The following is an 18,057-nucleotide window of genomic DNA, read 5'->3' on the forward strand; positions in this document are numbered from 1 at the left end:
CCTTGGCAGTATGTAAGAACATTAACAAACTAATTTTATTTTTACGGATGTTTTTGGCCCATGATATTTTAAAGTAACCTGCCAGAAATATAAGTGCTAAAATTTATATAGCATGAAATAGAAACATCTGGTAATTCATATATACTTCCATAGTTGTAAGGAAATATAAAAATGTGAATGCCATTTCTTGTAAGTTGGAAATAAAACTCTTACCCTCCTCCATCAGTTGTAGAGCTGTAGCATCCCCTTGTGGGGTTGTTGGTAACTGCATGAAAACTCAAGAAAAGATTTATTTACGCTCAGGATTTCAGGCAAATTCCTTCTAATGTTGATGGTAAGAGAGTAGGGAGGCCGAGGTGGGTGGATCACGAGGTCAGGAGATCGAGACCATCCTGGCTAACACGGTGAAACTCTGTCTCTACTAAAAAATACAAAAAAAAAAAAAAAAAAAAAACACTAGCCGGGCGAGGTGGCAGGCACCTGTAGTCCCAGCTATGGGAGGTTGAGGCAGGAGAATGGCGTAAACCCGGGAGGCTGGAGGCGGAGCTTGCAGTGAGCCGAGATCCGGCCACTGCACTCCAGCCTGGGCGACAGAGCAAGACTCCATCTCAAAAAAAAAAAAAAAAAAGAGAGTAATCATCAGTAGTTTAATTCTGTTGTTTGAAAAGTCTCAAAATAGATATAAACATCTTTTCAGCTGTAATTTTTAAATTTGAAAGTAAGATTCAAATAATAGATAAAATGAATTACTGGGTTTTTCTTTTCAACAGAAGCACTTTATACATACTTTTAGACTAGATTAATATTTGATATGATTTAGCTTTCCAGTTTGATAATTTTGACACCTTTTGTCCTCAAACTTTTTTTTTTTTTTGGGTCTCACTTTTTTTGAGACAAAGTCTCACTGTTGCCCAGACTGGAGTGCAGTGGCATGATCTTAGCTCACTGCAACCTCCACCTCCCGGGTTCAAGCAGTTCTCCTGCCTCAGCCTCCCAAGTAGCTGGGACTACAGGCACACGCCACCATGCCAAGCTAATTTTTGTATTTTTGGTAGAGACGGGGTTTAACTATGTTGGCCACTCTGGTCTTGAACTCCTGACCTTGTGATCCGCCTACCTTGGCCTCCCAAAGCACTGGGATTGCAGGCCTGAGCCACTGCGCCCTGCCTTTGGTCTCACATTTTTAACATATCTGTTTAATATTTGAATTTAGAAAATATAACAAGTCTCCTGTCTTCAGCTGGAAAAAAAAAAAAAAACAAAAAAAACCAGAAATAGGCCAGGTGCGGTGGCTCACACCTGTAATCCCAGCACTTTGGGAGACCGAGGCGGGCGGATCATGAGGTCAGGAGATGAGACCATCCTGGCTAACACGGTGAAACCCCGTCTCTACAAAAAATACAAAAAATTAGCCAGGCGTGGTGGCGGGCGCCTGTAGTCCCAGCTACTAAGGAGGCTGAGGCAGGAGAATGGCCTGACCCGGGAGGCGGAGCTTGCAGTGAGCCGAGATCCCGCCACTGCACTTCAATCTGGGCGACAGAACAAGACTGTCTCAAAAACCAGACAAAAAAAACAGAAATAATGTTCAACTTTTTTTTTTTTTTAGACGGAGTCTCACTCTGTTGCCAGGCTGGAGTGCTGTGGCGCAATCTTGGCTCACTGCAATCTCCACCTCCCGGGTTTAAGCCATTCTCCTGCCTCAGCCTCTGAGTAGCTTGGATGACAGGCATGCGCCACCACACCCAGCTAATTTTTGTATTTTTAGTAGAAACGGGGTTTCACCATGTTGACCAGGCTGGTTTTGATCTCCTGACCTCGTGATCCCCCCGCCTCGCCTCCCAAAGTGCTGGGATTACAGGCGTGACCCACTGCACCTGGCCCACATTCAGTTATTAGTAGAACTGCCTCTTCAGTCTCTCGTTTACATAGCATTATGTACAAATAATTGTACTTTGCGTTTGTCTACCTCAGTTTTAATTACACAGACCTTATGGTTAGAATTATTTAAATGCTGATTTTTTTCTGTTAAGGGACTGTCAAAACTGCTTATCTTGAGGGCATAAGGATTGCTTTTATGCCTGTGAATGAAAAGTACATGTGTAGAGCAACTGAATGCTACTTTCAGTTAAAAATTTCTCTTTGTGTCCTGTTTCTTTTTCTTTCAAACTGAAATATTTTGTTCAAAAACTGACAAACATATATATATGAGTTTTTTGTTTTGTTTTCACTTAGAAATGCCAGATATTCCTGAACTATTTAACACATCTTGAGCCTGTTTTCTTTATCTCTAATTCATACAGAATTATTTAATTCACAAGGATCCTTCAGGTAGTTTATTAAATTGAGCCTTTGTAATCATATTTTAAAATAATCACATTTATGTGGTTATACAAATAACTATTGATAGTTATTCACATATTTAAGTGGTAATAATTATACATCATATATATAAATGTTATATATGTAACATTTACATAGTGATTACTGTGTGCCAGGAACTATTCTAAGTGCTTTACTTATAATAACTTTTTTCGGGCTATTGTAGGGTTTTAATGTGTTAAGATACTATTAATAGTCCTTATTTGACAAATGAGGAAAAAGCACAGAGAAATTGAGCAACTTGTCTAAGGTCACACAACTGGGATTTGAACCAAACTGTCTGACCCCAAAGTTTGTGCTTTCAACCAGTGTGCTGAAGTTTGAACTTTGGCATATTTCTGAATATATTTAAAACTCAAAAACATTCTCTCTTTTAAGCCATTAGAAAAAATTTGAGTGCCCCTTGCTTATAAAATATTATTTAAAAGAGAATCAGAGAGATCCCTACTCATTTTAAAAATGATCTTTTCAAAGGATGGGTAAAACAACATGTTGTGAAGTCTCTTTTTTTTTAAAGTAGACATAGATGAGATATTTTGTCTGTGGGGATTTCTTATCCTGCAAAGAAAATCCAAGGAAACAAGTTTAGAAAGTATGGCAGGAGTGAACCCTTCTGCAGTTCTTAAGCATCCAAAAACGATATATGCATAAAAATGAGTAATTGGCATAGCACTACCCTAATTCCTCTACATAGAACAATGCTATGTTAAGACTGTAGACCTGGTGATTTTTAGTTATAAGAGAGTAAAGAGGGATATACCCCTTCCCCAGTTATTTGGAGCTAAAGGAAATAAAGTTGCGCTCTGAGCAAAATTTCTGTACTACAAACCAAAACAGAGTTTGTTTTGACTGTAGAGTGTAGAGGTACTGTTTTAAGATGGATAGGGATGGTCCCAGAGGCAGAAGTAGTTGTAACTGAGTAAGCAGTAATACAAGTAATGTTACTCTACTGTGCATAGAAAACACTGGTTCCATAGGAGGAAAAGATTCATCTAGAGTAATAAAAAAGGATTCCAAAGAGGTAGGCATGGTACTGCCTATTCAAGCACAGTTGATGGGGAAGGGGATTCTGGTCCAGAAGAATTACTGTTTCCTTGGCAACACTATTGTCTTAGCTGAGAGATTCTTAAGGCTGCATAAAACTCCTTGTCATGCCTCTGTACTCACCACAACGCCTTTTGATAATTTGTCTTTCCAAATAGCTACTAACAGATAAAAAAATTCAGTGAAAGATATAGATGAAAACACTATGGTAAATGTTGATGATTGTTGTAACCAAGTGATGAGCACATGGGGGTGGTGGTAAGAAACGGCATTCATTATTACTATTGTCACTCTTCTCCCTACTTTTGTAAGTGAGCATTTCTATAATAAAATGCATTGGTCCCTTAACAATCCAGGTACTTATGCCACTTGACTATATTTCTTTTTCATAAATGTAATAATTGGCCTGCTTTTAAGTATATCAGGCTCTGCACTCAGTCATTGCAATTCAGATGCATCTTATTTTTTTTATTTTTTATTTTTGTGAGATGGAGTCTCTCTCTCTCTTGCCCAGGCTGGAATGCAGTGGCACAGTCTTGGCTCCATGCAACCTCTGCCTCCTGGGTTCAAGCGATTCTCCTGCCTCAGCCTCCCGAGTAGCTGGGACTACAGGCGTGTGCCACCATGCCTGGCTAATTTTTGTATTTTTGTAGAGATGGGGTTTCGCCATGTAGGCCAGGCTGGTCTTAAACTCCTGACCTCAGGTGATCCACCCGCCTTGGCCTCCCAAAGTGCTGGGATCACAGGCGTGAGCCACCACACTTGACCTTCAGGTTCCCTGTGGATGTGCTGATAAAACGTGGTGTCTGAATTTGCAAGGTTGCAGAACATGCCCTGGATTGTGAAAAATTGACCGAAGTATCAATTGTCAGGATGCTTGGTCATCAACCAGCTAAACTTCCTGATACGGTTTGGCTGTGTCCCCACCCACATCTCACCTTGAATTGTCACCATCCCCATGTCAAGGCCAGGGCCTGGTGAAGATAATTGAATCATCAGGTGGTTTCAAACCCCCATACTGTTCTTGTGGTAGTGAATAAGTCTCACGAGATCTGATGGTTTTACAAATGGGAGTTCCCCTGCACAAGCTCTCTTGCCTGCCGCATGTAAGACGTCCCTTTACTCTTCTTTGTCTTCTGTCATGATTGCGAGGTCTCCCCAGCCATGTGGAAGTATGAGTCAATTAAACCTCTTTCCTTAATAAATTACCCAGTCTTGGGTATGTCTTTATTAGCAGCATGAGAACAGACTAATACACTTCCCTTAGAGGTAATTCTGAGTCACGTTTCCTAATAGGCTTGTTTCTAATTATTTCATTGATTATATCTTTACATCACTATTTCTTAAATCAGACAATAGATATTCTGAAGGTTGATATTCCTCTTTTGTGGGGTAGTGATATAATTTCTTCTTGTATTAACCATCCCTTCATCCTTTAAATTTGCCTTGGTTAATTCGCTAGTTGTCTTTTCTGTCTTTATCTTTCTCAAAGCTAATAAATACTCTATTAAAGCCTTCTTCCTTCTATTTTTAAATGAATTAGTATATTAGAGGAGTATTAAACCTACTATTAAGTATTAAAGCTACTGTTTCTTTTATAAAAAGCATCTCAGCATTCCAGCTAAGTGAAGGAGGAGTGATAGAATTATAAAATTATCATTTTGATGATTAATGGCTCTAAGCCGTGATCATCAGTGGCTGCTGATATTGTAAAAGGAGAAACAACCAGACATTTGTGCCTCTGGTAGAACTACACAGCATTGTCAATGAAGCGTTCTTGCCAGAACATCAAATCTGAATCTAACCAAGCCTCTAGATCTAACTACCAATGTAGAGGAAATACAGAGAGGATGAAGGAGTATGGTAAATGACATTATGGAGGTAGAGATAAGAGTTAACACAATTCCAAAGGTGGAAAACTCTTGTAGGACCAACAGTGAGGAATCTATAAGAGACTTAAGAATGCTATTACCAGTTCTAATCTGTGGACCTTATTTGGATTTGAACAAACTGTAGAAAAACATTTATGATGAGTTTGGGGAAATTTGAACACTAAGTGAATAGTGATGACTTTTTAAAATTATATATGAAATTATACCTGGAAATTGCTTTAAAATAATAATGCAGGAACAGGATGGGAGAGTGAGTGAAGGTATGGTTGAAACAAGATTAGTCTTTTTTAAAAAAAATTCATTGTATATATTTTTAAATTTTGTTTGGCATTGCCTTTAGATAGAGAATAGAGAAGATGGCAGCTTTTTTCTCATGTTAATTAGAAACTTCTAATTGCTTTCAAAAAGTGACCTGAGGCTTCAAAATCAAAGCATTCATTCACTCACTCTCATCCACTCACTCTCATCCATTCACTCTCATTCATTCACTCACTCTCATCTCACTCAACATCCATGGAATGTCTACTACTAAGCCCATGTGCCCTATGCTGACCTATCTACTGAAAATAAAATTGTGGGTTCAAATAGCAATGCTTAACATAATTTAAACTGCCTAAAAATATTGCACCTGTGAATCCATTTTAGTATTTTTAGGGAATTTACTACTGGGCTTTGTAATTTCAAACTTTAGAAAGGCTTTAGCACAGGATTTATAAAACTTGAAAGCTATGAGTATAAATAAATAATTCCAGGCCAGGCATGGTGGCTTACACCTGTAATCCCAGCACTTTGGGAGGCTGAGGCAGGTAGATCACTTGAGGTCAGGAGTTCGAGACCAGCCTGGCCAACATAGTGAAACCCCGTCTATACTAAAAATACAAAAATTAGCCCGGTGTGGTGGCATGCACCTGTAGTCCCAGCTACTTGGGAGGCTGAGGCAGGAGAATCACTTGAACCCGGGAGGCAGAGGTTCAGTGAGCTGAGACCACGCCATTGTACTCTGGCCTGGGTTGACAGAGTGAGACTCTGTCTCAAAAAATAGTAATAATTCCAAACATTCTACATTCTTAGATAAAATATGTAACTTATTTCTCAAACAGTATAGGGGAAATATTGACAGCATTTAAAATGCATCTTAATGTATTTTAAAACTTTTTAAATATATTTTTAAAACATTAAAATGTAGCAAGTGTATACCATCGAGGCAGTGAATTAAGAGAGGAATAGAATTGAGCAGTAACAAGATGAAAATGGAAAGACAAACTCTTCCTCAGTGTAAATAACCAGTGCCATAAATTTGCTGTGCCTAGTACAAATGTTAAACAGAGGTTTAACAATGTTAAATAGAGGTTTAACAATGTTAAACAGAGGTTTAAATGTTAAACAAATGTATAAACAGAGGTTGAGGATTTTCTGCAAATAATAAAAGAAGTGTCAATGCAGATTATTCTGGGAGAAGAATGGCAAAGAAAATCCACAAAAGCGTTTTAGCAGAACTTGGGTAACAGAGGACTGAAAGAGAGAATTTCCCAGACCCACAAACAAATAAATAATTTTCCCCAGTCTCTTAGTAAGGAGGGTTGAAATTAAATTCAAAATGTTAATGTTTGTTGTTTATTGTTTTTTGAACACAATTATTTTTAAGTTACTTATGGCCTATTAAGCTGTATAGCATTTTCACTTCACAACACAGTACAATTATTTTTTATTATATTCTTAAATACCTCTCTTAAAGAACTCTAGAGTTCATTCATTGCATGAATATTATGTACCCATTAAAAAGAACAAACCGGATCTGTGAAAAGTAGTCTCAAAGAGTTAACTAGGAAGTGCTTGCAGGTAAAAAAACAAGATACTGGAGAGTAGAATATGATAACAGTTTTGTAAACGAATAGGCTCAAAACCCATTTACAAATGTGTATATATGCACACATTTTTAAAAATCTATATAAAATTATATAAGCATGAAGAAAATAGAGAAGGGTTCATAGTAGGTAGTTAACAGGTTCCTAAGAGAAGCGGAGGTACAGAATGGAAGATAAGAAAAAAGAGAGGAGAAAACCAAAGTTAAAAGAGAAAAAAAAGAAAACTTCTTTAAAAAAAAAAAAAGCATTTATTTGGTGACATTGTTTATGTGTGTATGCATTGTTATCTATTTGTCTGTGTGTAGTAAGGATTTTTAAATATTAAATAAATAAGATTCTGGTTCAAAGAGTGATGAAAATAATAAGTGGCACTCCACACGATTTTCTTGGTTCTTGAAGTTTGAGCTTCACTACAAAAAGAATCTCCATTCGGTTGCTTTTATCTACCCTACAGTGTGGTTAATGGCAAATCCAAATTTGTAAATTTAATTTGGAGTTATTTCTGAAAATAAATTTTGTGGGCAATATGATGATAAGTCACAGGAAAAAAATATATGCAGGTAAATATTTAAAAATAAATTCCCTTAATATATTCTAATTGTGATGGTTTCTGCAGCATAATTTAAAATTAGGCTATTTTCAGTGTCCAAATAAGGATGTTATCAGTATTACTATTGAGCATCTGGCTGCACATAGTAACTTTTAAAATAATTTTGTTTTAGAATGTACTAATAAAAGACATATATAGTACACTTTTTCTGCAGTTTAGTTTCTGGTTATAGTTAAGTAAAGCAAAGATTCACTATTTTATATATAGTGCAAGAAAACACCTTTTTAAAATAATGAATTATTGAAGAATAAGAGTACAGTTAGGTTTTTTTCCTAGATATTTTTAGATATTTTGCTGTAATGGAGTAAAGGGGATGAAATATTTGTAATTGGCATATTATTTTAGATAAATAAACTTTTAGTTTAACTCCTGGAACTCCTGTGATATCTTGAATGAGTAACAAACTTTTTTTTTGTTTTTCCCATCCTAGAAAGATATATTTTGGCTAAAGCCCAGCAGTTCTGAAGTTTTAATGTCCAAATTAGTTTGAGTTCAATTGTTTTTGCAAATTTAGGCTACTGTAAGAGTAAAAATTACCTTTCTCTAAACCTGATATGGTCTAGAAAAAAATAGATGTTTACACCAACAACAAATTGTAAATTTCAAATTTAGGCAAGCATATTGCTGAGTACCCCCCTAAAAAAGGAAATAAGAATACTTGATTGTCAATGGTACTTTGCAGTTTTTATCAGCCTTCATCCAGTTTTGTTTTGTGTTGTTTTTTAATTTTAGATTAAGGGGTACATGTGCAGGTTTGTTACATGGGTATATTGTGTAATGCTAGGTTTAGGCTTATGATCCCTTTGCCCAAGTAACGAACAAAGTACCGGATAACTTTTTCAACCCCTACTCCCCTATCTCCCTCCCCACTTTTGGAACCCCCAGTGTCTATTGTTACCATGTTTGTGTTTGTGCATACCCAGTGTTTAGCTCCCACTTACAAGTGAGAACATACGGTATTTGGTTTTCTGTTTCTGCATTAATTCGCATAGGGTAGTGGCCTCCAGCTGCATCCATATTGGTGCAAAGGACATAATTTTTTCTTTCTATGACGGCGAACAAGATTAGTCTTCAGTTGATAATTGTTTAAACTAGATAATGGGTACAGGAGAGTTCAATATTCTCTTTTGTTTGTGTTTTTAAATTCCCATGATAAAAAGCTTTTTTTTTAAAAAAATAAACTCTTAGATTTCTGGTTTTGGTCCTGCAAATTTCTCTTAAGTTCAAATTTTTGAATAAAGAATTTACTTTAAAACAAGGTTTCTTATGTGTTCTGATATGTCTTATCTACTTTTTTTGGTTTTGTTTGTGAGACGAAGTCTCACTCTGTCATCCATACAAGCCCAGACTAGAGTACAGTGGCAGGATCTCAGCTCACTGCAACTCCGCCTCCTGGGTTCAAGCGATTCTCCTGCCTCAGCCTCCCAAGCAGCTGGATTACGGGCACCATGCCTGACTGATTTTTGTATTTTCAGTAAAGACAGAGTTTCACCGTGTTGGCCAGGCTGGTCTGGAACTCCTGACCTCCAGTGATCTGCCTGCCTCAGCCTCCCAGTGCTGGGATTACAGTCATGAGCCACTGCACCTGGACTGTCTTATCTATTTTCAACTAAATGCTTCTTTCTTAAATTTAGTTGGCAAACATTTATTTTTGATAATACATTGGATTTTAAATGTTTTACCTTTCATCATCATTTTTTCTAAACCTGCAAGCTAATCAAACTTTTATTCAACTCCTTTGAGATCTTAATTTCTGTAATATCTATGCTTTTTGTTTCCTGGATAAAAATGTATTTGTAGCTTTCTAATCCAATATATAACCAATATTAGGCTTCTGAAGATTAGTATCCTGCTACTTACGAAGTTTCCTAACCGTAAATACTAAGTTGACTTTTTGGTTGTTTTTTTATACCTTAACTCTTAACTTGCCTCATTGGCTTGAATGCGTTTCCATCACATGGAATCACTTATATTTTTATTTTAGGTACTTGCTACAACCAAGAGACAATGGAAACAAGTCATCCAAAACTGATGACCTGGGGTCTCTTCGATTAAATATATGTTATACAGAAGACTACGTGCTTCCTTCAGAGTACTATGGTCCTTTGAAAACTTTGCTGCTAAAATCACCAGATGTTCAAGTATGTTAAGAATCTTAAGGATATGATTTAACACGAAGTGGCTAAAATAATTCTATAAATGATAAGGAGAAGATTTCAAGAGTATCAAGTCTTATTAAAACAGCAAAAATTATATATATACATATAGATATACACACACATTTCTGTTTATCTGAACCAGAGTACTATGATTCCTACGTGTGCTCCCACAATCATCTCTGATAAAAAATTTTGAAAATTAAATATCCTGTATAACAGCTTTAATGACATTATTACAGTTACTTTTACAGGCTAATGATTGAACAGTTAATCATGTTTCCTTGATTTTTGTGCTTGTTTTCTACCTTCCTATATTTAGCCAATATCTGCCTCAGCTGCTTACATTTTGAGTGAAATATGTCGAGATAAAAATGATGCTGTTTTGCCCCTTGTACGACTGCTGCTGCACCATGATAAACTTGTTCCTTTTGCCACTGCTGTGGCTGAATTAGACTTGAAGGATACACAGTAAGAGTTATATTTTATTAAATGTTAATTACATGTTGTTGAAATTGGACCTCAGTTTGACAGATTGTTTTCGTAGTCTGAATTTTTTTGTATTGATCAGACTTACTGTATAGTAGGCTGAAAAGAAGTACTTAACAAATAACAAAAGGCAGTTAAGCTATCAAATATTCACCTACCTTAAGGACAATTAATGAAGGATGTTTTTCTTTAACTCAGGAAATTTCGTTTGTTACTAATCTGCTTCTTAGTGTAATGACTCACGTGTCACAAGTAAAAACACCAGAGCAGAAGTGTTTTTTTCTTTATTCATTATGTATCACCCTTATATGCATATGTATGACATTCTAAAAAACAATCAAGTGACTTCTCATTCACGTCATAGTCTAACACTGTTGTTTTTTTACACACACAGACATACATATACTCTACATTTTTGGTTCATAAACGTGATTTGCCTTTATATATATACACGTATGTGTGTATGTATATACGTGTATATGTATGTACGTGTGTATATATATGTGTATTGAGTTTTTTGTTTGTTTGTTTTTAAGATGGAGTCTCGCTTTTTCACCCAGGTTGGAGTGCAGTGGCATGATCTTGGCTCACTGAAGCTTCTGCCTCCTAGGTTCAAGTGATTCTCCTGCCTCAGCCTCCTGAGTAGCTGGGATTACAGGCACTCGCCACCACACCCAGCTAATTTTTGTATTTTTAGTAGAGATGGGGTTTCACCATGTTGGCCAGGCTAGTCTCACATTCCTGACTTCAAGTGATCCACCTGCTTCAACCCCGCAAAGTGCTGGGATTACAGACGTGAGCCATCACACCTGGCCATTATTTTTATATATTTTTGGTAAATTTGGAAAAACCTAATGGCAGCAAACTTTTAAATAAATGGTAAAAATTACTAAAATTGTAGGTCACTTATGCCTTTTAGTACGTCTTAATCTATTTCAACTCAATGCTTCTTTCGTAAGTTGGTCAAGTATGTTATATTATTGGTTTCACAATCTTTGTTTACTACATTTGGTTTCATCTATTTCTGTTTCAGAGATGCAAACACAATTTTTAGAGGAAATTCCTTGGCTACCCGATGTCTGGATGAGATGATGAAAATAGTGGGAGGGCACTACCTGAAAGTAACATTAAAACCTATTCTTGATGAGGTACAGAATATATCTCCAACAGTGATAGTTTGTGACCTCATGATAGTTGCTCTTTTATCAAGTGATCTGTTGATGGGAAGGGTTTATTCATTCATGTGTTCCTCAAAAAATAAGACTGAACACTTTAGAAGCAAATTATTTACTTTTCTATCAATGGATTTTTACTCAAAAGGCACAGTATAGTATAGTCTACATTATTTCTTTGTTGCGGGATTTCTCTCTTAGCCGGAGTTCCAAATATATGACAAATACTTTTTGATATCGTGTTTTAAGAAAATTGCATATATTATCCCTGCATAGGGCGTTTTACACTTAAAATTTAAATTTCTATAATTACCTTTTATTATCAGAACCATAACAGTTTTTTCATTTTGTCAGATTACTTAGAAAAAATCATTAACTGCAAAATTTATTTTTCAGATATGTGACTCCTCAAAATCCTGTGAAATCGATCCTATTAAATTGAAAGAGGGAGATAATGTAGAAAATAATAAGGTAAGTCCTTGTTATATTGTTTATAATTGTGTTAAAATTGGTCTTAATGGTGTAACCTTTCTCCCACTTACATTATAATAAAGCTAGATAGAGGGAAGCAATGCTGTGTATTCTTTACATAAGCCTTTACTATTAGCAGCATTTCCTAGGATTAGTTTTTAGAATGTTATTTCCTCAGTGGTTTCACTTTATTTTTGTTCTTGATTGTCTCTTTTTGTCTCTAGGAACGATAGTGAACTTAAGCTATAGCTAGTTACAAGCCCTGTTCTAGCCATTCCTTTGGGCTCAAACTGATCAGGCTAAGTGACACAGTGACTTGATCAGTCATTACTTTCAGTGGCCTCTGAAAAAGCAATGATTGTGTTAGGGTCACACATTTTTATTGCAATGGATAATAGTGTCACAACGTCCTGTGCTTGTGTATCCGAGTTATTTTGTGATTTCCTTTTGGATCATTTTATTCCCTGTTGCTTCTTGTGAGGTTTATTCATAGATTCACCTCTTAACACCTAGCAAATCTAAATTTAACTTATTAAATTAAGTCAGTATATAAATTGTCCTTAAACCAAATGAGTTTGGAAAAGGGAAACAGTGCTTTAAAAAATGTTAGATAGTGACTGTCTAATAAACCTCATTTTCTTACATTTTTCTTTCATGAAGGCTATTGAAGATGTGTGAACATCAAAATCTTGATGTTTCCCTTTTTAAATCCTGCAGGAGAATCTGCGCTACTACGTAGACAAGTTATTCAGTACAATTGTAAAATCAAGTATGAGCTGTCCCACTGTAATGTGTGATATCTTTTATTCTCTAAGGCAGATGGCTACTCAGAGATTTCCTAGTAAGTGCCTTGTTTTACTAAAACATGCCGTTTCTTTTTCTTTACTTTTTTGTAGATATTAATTACATGTTTGGTTTCTGCAAGATATTTAAGGTAGTTATTTATTTGTTTGTTTATTTTTGAGACAGAGTCTCGCTCTGTCACCCCAGCTGGAGTGCAGTGGTGCTATCTCGGCTCACTGCAACCTCCATCTCCCAGGTTCATGCCATTCTCCTGCCTCAGCCTCCCCTGTAGCTGGGACTACAGGCACCTGCCACCACGCCCGGCTAATTTTTTGTATTTTTAGTAGAGACGGGGTTTCACCGTGTTAGCCAGGATGGTCTTGATCTCCTGACCTCGTGATCTGCCCGCCTCGGCCTCCCAAAGTTCTGGGATTACAGGCGTGAGCCACTGCTCCTGGCCTAAGGTTTTTAAGTACAACCTTCTTTAGTTTTTCAAAATGATTCTAGCTTTCTCATAAGAAATCTGATTTTTCTTGAAATCTCAAAATACATATTCCATTTTATTTCAGTATAATGCAACTTTATACAAAGAGCAAATCAAAATCACCATTAAAGAAAGGCAAAAATTTAGAACTGTAACATTGTATAAGTAAGCATTTATACCAGATGCTTATGAGAGTTAAAAATACCTTTGTTATTTATACCAACTATCTTTTCCAGCTGCATGCATTCAGATAGTGAGAATCTTTAGTTCCATAAAATTGACTAGATTTGACAGTATGAGAATGCTAATAAGGTTTTGGTGGTGAGAGGTTTTTATAGAAATGGCCTTAGACATTAGAAACCTTTCTGTTGCAACATACATAGAGTTTTAAGGTACATGTATCAGTAACTGGCATATTTTAATTTTGAAAAAGTAGCTATGTCAAGGTTTTGCTTAGAAACTTTTCATTAAATTCAGAGTTACTGTCGCTGTTAATACTTAGAATTATTCACATTTTAATATATCTCTGATAAGTAAATAAACTAGCTATGGCTAGCTTTCCAGATCTGTCTATAATGGGGAGTGGTGGGTAGGAGGGTAGAATTAGGCAGGTACTTAAATTATCCGTCTTAACCAGCTGTGCAAAACTGTGAGTTTATTTCTGTAACCATCTGAAGAGATTTTGCAGTTTTATGCTCTTTTAAGTTTGTGCTCACCCTGTGCACACATGTATGCAGTTAACTGCCCTTCTGCTAAATTGACCCATTACTAAATTAGTGGGGCTGAGTTGTCTAACATGTAGATAAATTCATATCTAAATGTCTTTGCTAATTATAGTTGCAAATAAGTAAGTAAATCTAATCTTCATAACAAAAATAAGGGGAGCCAGAGGCACACGGAAAAGTGAAATGCTCATTGAAATTTTATTTTTAAATAGTTAGATCATGATAACCACATTGACTACTTAGTAACACACACAGTGTTAGTGTGTTAGCCTCCATTATCTCCTGTTGTCATCTTCACAAAACCACATGAGGTAGGTACTACTCCCATTAGGTGAGAAACAAAGGTTTAGAGAAGCTGAGTAACTTTACCAACGTCTATGGATGGCCAACAGGCAAGCAGGGCCTCAAACCTGGGCCTGGTCTACTCCAAACCACTTGCTGCCATTCACTATACTCTATTTGGCCTTAAATCTGTTTTAGCTGTTTAATTCTTCTTTATATAAATGATCTTAAATACTTTTTGGATTTTTTGTTTGTTTGTTTTTGTTTTGAGACCGAGTTTCACTCTTGTTGCCCAGGCTGGAGTGCAATGGCACAATCTCGGCTCACTGCACCTCTGCCTCCTGGGTTCCCAGCCTCCCCAGTAGGTAGGATTACAGACATAGGCCTCCCCGCCTGACTAATTTTGTATTTTTAGTAGAAATGGGCTTTCTCCATGTTGGTCAGACTGGTCTCGAACTCCTGACCTCAGGTGATCCACCCGCTTCAGCCTCCCAAAGTGCTGGAATTACAGGTGTTGGTCACCGTGTCCAGCCAACACTTTATGTTTTTATATACATGCAGATGTATCTCCTTAGTTATGTTTTTGTTGACTTAACTATTAATATGGTCATCATATCCTCAGTAGACTATAGTAGTGACAGTTTTGTTGCCATAAGTGTTTCATATTCTGTCGTTTTTGTTGTTTTTACTACCCTAGAAGAATGGGGAAAGGAGAGGTAGGAGGGCAGGGCAGACAGCAGGTAAAAAGCAGGTATTATTAAAGAATGACAAATTAAATGACTTGTTAATGGTTACCTACTGAATGACTTAGAAGAGTTAAAACTCGAACCAAACCTAAAGATTCTTTCCCTCGCCACCTGCTTCACCACCATCCGTCTGATTGTTGGGTAAAGTGTTGACTCCAGTCTGAAAGTTGTAGGTGAATGATCAAAGCCACCAGTAGTCTTCAGTTCATCTGCATTTTTATTTATGGACTATTGATAGCTTTTTTAAAGTAAACATTTCTGTCTAATTGTTTTTGTTGCATAACTTTTAATATTATCAAGATTCTGGGGAGGGAATTGAAACAAGAACCTAAAACTGAAAGTAGCCTTGTATCGTACTCTTAAGGGATTCAGTGTTACCACTAGGTAGTGCTAGATACTACTTTTATTTTTGTCGTAATTTTAGCAGTCTCTTCTTGCAGGTGAGGAAAGAGGTATTTTTCAAATTAAAATATTTCTATAAACCTAACAGCTTTGTCTTTTTTCATATTATTTCTTCTTTTGGATTTTTTAATCATAGGGTGTTTTAATTTAGTCATAAACATCACTATCATTTCATCAACTCGGCTCTTACTAGACAAATTATGTTGCTCTCCTAGTTTACATGTCTTTTCTATATTTTTTAATTTATCATCTTTGTTTTTTAATTGTGTTTTTGTGCATGACATTTCACCATTTTTTTCCTGCAGATGACCCTCATGTTCAGTATTCTGCAGTGAGCAGCTTTGTATTTCTTCGTTTCTTTGCTGTAGCCGTAGTATCACCTCATACTTTTCATTTGCGACCTCATCATCCAGTAAGTGTTTGTTCTTCTGAAAGCTTTATTCCATTTTTTAATTTTTATTAAAATGAAGAAAAGATAAAATAAGTCAATTTCACTGGGCTGTATTTTCTTATAACTGATAATTAAATTTACTCAGAATTTTTCTTGGCCATTTCAGTCTTTCAAGTGAGACTGATAATCCTATTTTTTGTTGTTGTTAAAAGATGTTCTACAAGAGTGATAAAATGCTAATTATTGAAGGTTGGTGATGAGTACAAAGGGGATTTATTATATTTTTTCATATGTTACTGTGTGTGTTTATAAATTTCCATAAGATTTTTTTTCATTAGTTACGGGTTTCATTTTGATAGGTATTTTATTTAAACAAAATCTGCCTTCCTGATTTATTAAAATAGTTTAATTTTGCAGATATTTTTAAATTTCACGGAAATTTGAAGAGGCTCTTTTCTCTAAGAAAGAAGGCTACAAGAGAAATTCCATTTAATTTAGAAACAGCATCTAAGATAGAAGATTTCAGTAGCAATGAAACTGACAGCATATAATTAGAAAATATTAAATGGCAGGTGAACTGGATAAGCATGAACAGTTAAAACAGAAAAAGAAACCAAGAATGCAGTATAGTGAAAGGTGTAGGAACTTTTATTGGAATATAACTTGTTAAATATATCAGTATTTTTACTTTTTATTTACCTGAGGTAATACTGTAAACATACGAGATTTTAAAATTTTTTAAGCATATAATCTTGTGTTCTGGAGTCCTATTTAATTACCAAAAATCTAAATCTCCACTGCATAGATTTACATGTTTATTTCTTAATTTTTAAAATTCTCTATTTTTGCTGTACTTCTGATTCCTTCTTATATGGTGTAATTTGGCTAATTCTTTAAGCTTTTATGTTCCAAATACTTTATAATCTTATCTAAATACTCTTAGTTGCTGATTTGTATAACAAATAATAATAATAGCCCACATTTATTTAGTGCTTTGTACTAGGCCTTGTTCTAACTACTTTATGTTTTAACTTATTTGGTCCTCCTGGCAACCCTGTGAGGTAAATTCTGTTATCATCCACATGTGCAGATAAGGAAATCACAATAGAGTAACTTTTCCACGCTCACACAGCTGACAAATTATGATTTGATTTTACTCAGTTTGAACTGGATTTAACTGGTATTCAAATTCAGTCAGTCTTTATTGTCTGTAAGCTTAATCCTATCCCTTCCAACCTCTTAGACAGATGTTCAGGTACCTACAGTGTATCATTTCATGCTCAGTACTAGAGATGCAGTGATGAATAAGATACTCTTTGCCCTTAGGAAACTCACAGCCAAAAGGAGTTGCTCAATAGTGTTGGAAAAACACATGAGTTTTAGAGTTAAACCAAGTTCTGAATACCCATTTCTCCTCTCAACGACTACATGACATTGACACTCACTTAAGTTTGTGAGTACTGAATAGAACCATGTTGCAGTGGCAGCACCACGCCCTTTCTTGCCAAAGGATAAATGGTCTGTGAGTAGCCCCAGCAGAGAGTGGGCCAGTGTCCTTTTGTTCACAGGGCTGTCCATTCTGTGGCTTTGTTACTAAAGCTGCACAAAACTCTGAGGCAATGAAAGCGTGGTAGCAACATTCTGGACATAAACAGAACACCTACTTCTGAACTTGTGAGTCTGCCTTGTATTCATACTTGAATTTGCGCATTCCTGTAACAGATGTTGGTGGATACTTAGGTTGGTTCCATGACTTTGCGATTGTAAATAGTGCTGCAAGAAACGTGAGTGCAGGTGCCAGGACATCTTTAAGAATATTATTTTCTTCAAAGGCAGAGAATTGTGGGGACCTTTTATAGATATAATGAAATCCCAAATGTTACAGCTAAAATGTTTTCTGAGTAGCCTTAATTTAGGTGTGTTTCTATTTTATAAGTATATTATAATGATCATATTTCAGATATTCCTTCTTTTCCAGATTGCCTTATATTCTGGTCATCTCTTCCCCTTCACATTCATTGCCTATTTTCAATGTGGGGGTGGGGGAGATACTAAAATATTAAGGAATGTGAGCCAAAAATTGAACTAAAGCTTTTCTGTATCTAAATTTTTCTTGGTATATCTTCAGATGCAAGATATTGTTTGCTTGAATCCTTAAAACAAATA

The 18,057-nt window shown here is 35.9% G+C and overlaps 1 protein-coding gene across 10 annotated transcripts in view; it reads left to right on the forward strand.

Annotated features, from left to right (window-relative positions):
• RASA2 (RAS p21 protein activator 2) overlaps positions 1 to 18,057 on the forward strand; it is a 124,572-nt gene that overhangs the window by 68,772 nt on the left and 37,743 nt on the right. For 8 of the 10 annotated variants that reach the window (XR_012430762.1, XM_005545963.5, XM_005545964.5 and 5 more), the window contains 6 exons: positions 9,775 to 9,931; positions 10,269 to 10,417; positions 11,469 to 11,583; positions 12,004 to 12,078; positions 12,796 to 12,919; positions 15,806 to 15,912. Coding sequence is in view for 7 of the 10 variants with exons in the window: in XM_005545963.5 (XP_005546020.1) it covers positions 9,775 to 9,931; positions 10,269 to 10,417; positions 11,469 to 11,583; positions 12,004 to 12,078; positions 12,796 to 12,919; positions 15,806 to 15,912 (727 nt within the window). In the remaining 3 variants the exon portion in view is untranslated. The remainder of the gene's footprint in view (positions 1 to 9,774; positions 9,932 to 10,268; positions 10,418 to 11,468; positions 11,584 to 12,003; positions 12,079 to 12,795; positions 12,920 to 15,805; positions 15,913 to 18,057) is intronic. The other 2 variants (XR_012430764.1, XR_012430763.1) reach the window with 1 other exon arrangement.

The sequence above is a fragment of the Macaca fascicularis genome, chromosome 2 (genome assembly GCF_037993035.2).
Source record: "Macaca fascicularis isolate 582-1 chromosome 2, T2T-MFA8v1.1".
Taxonomy (NCBI): domain Eukaryota; kingdom Metazoa; phylum Chordata; class Mammalia; order Primates; family Cercopithecidae; genus Macaca; species Macaca fascicularis.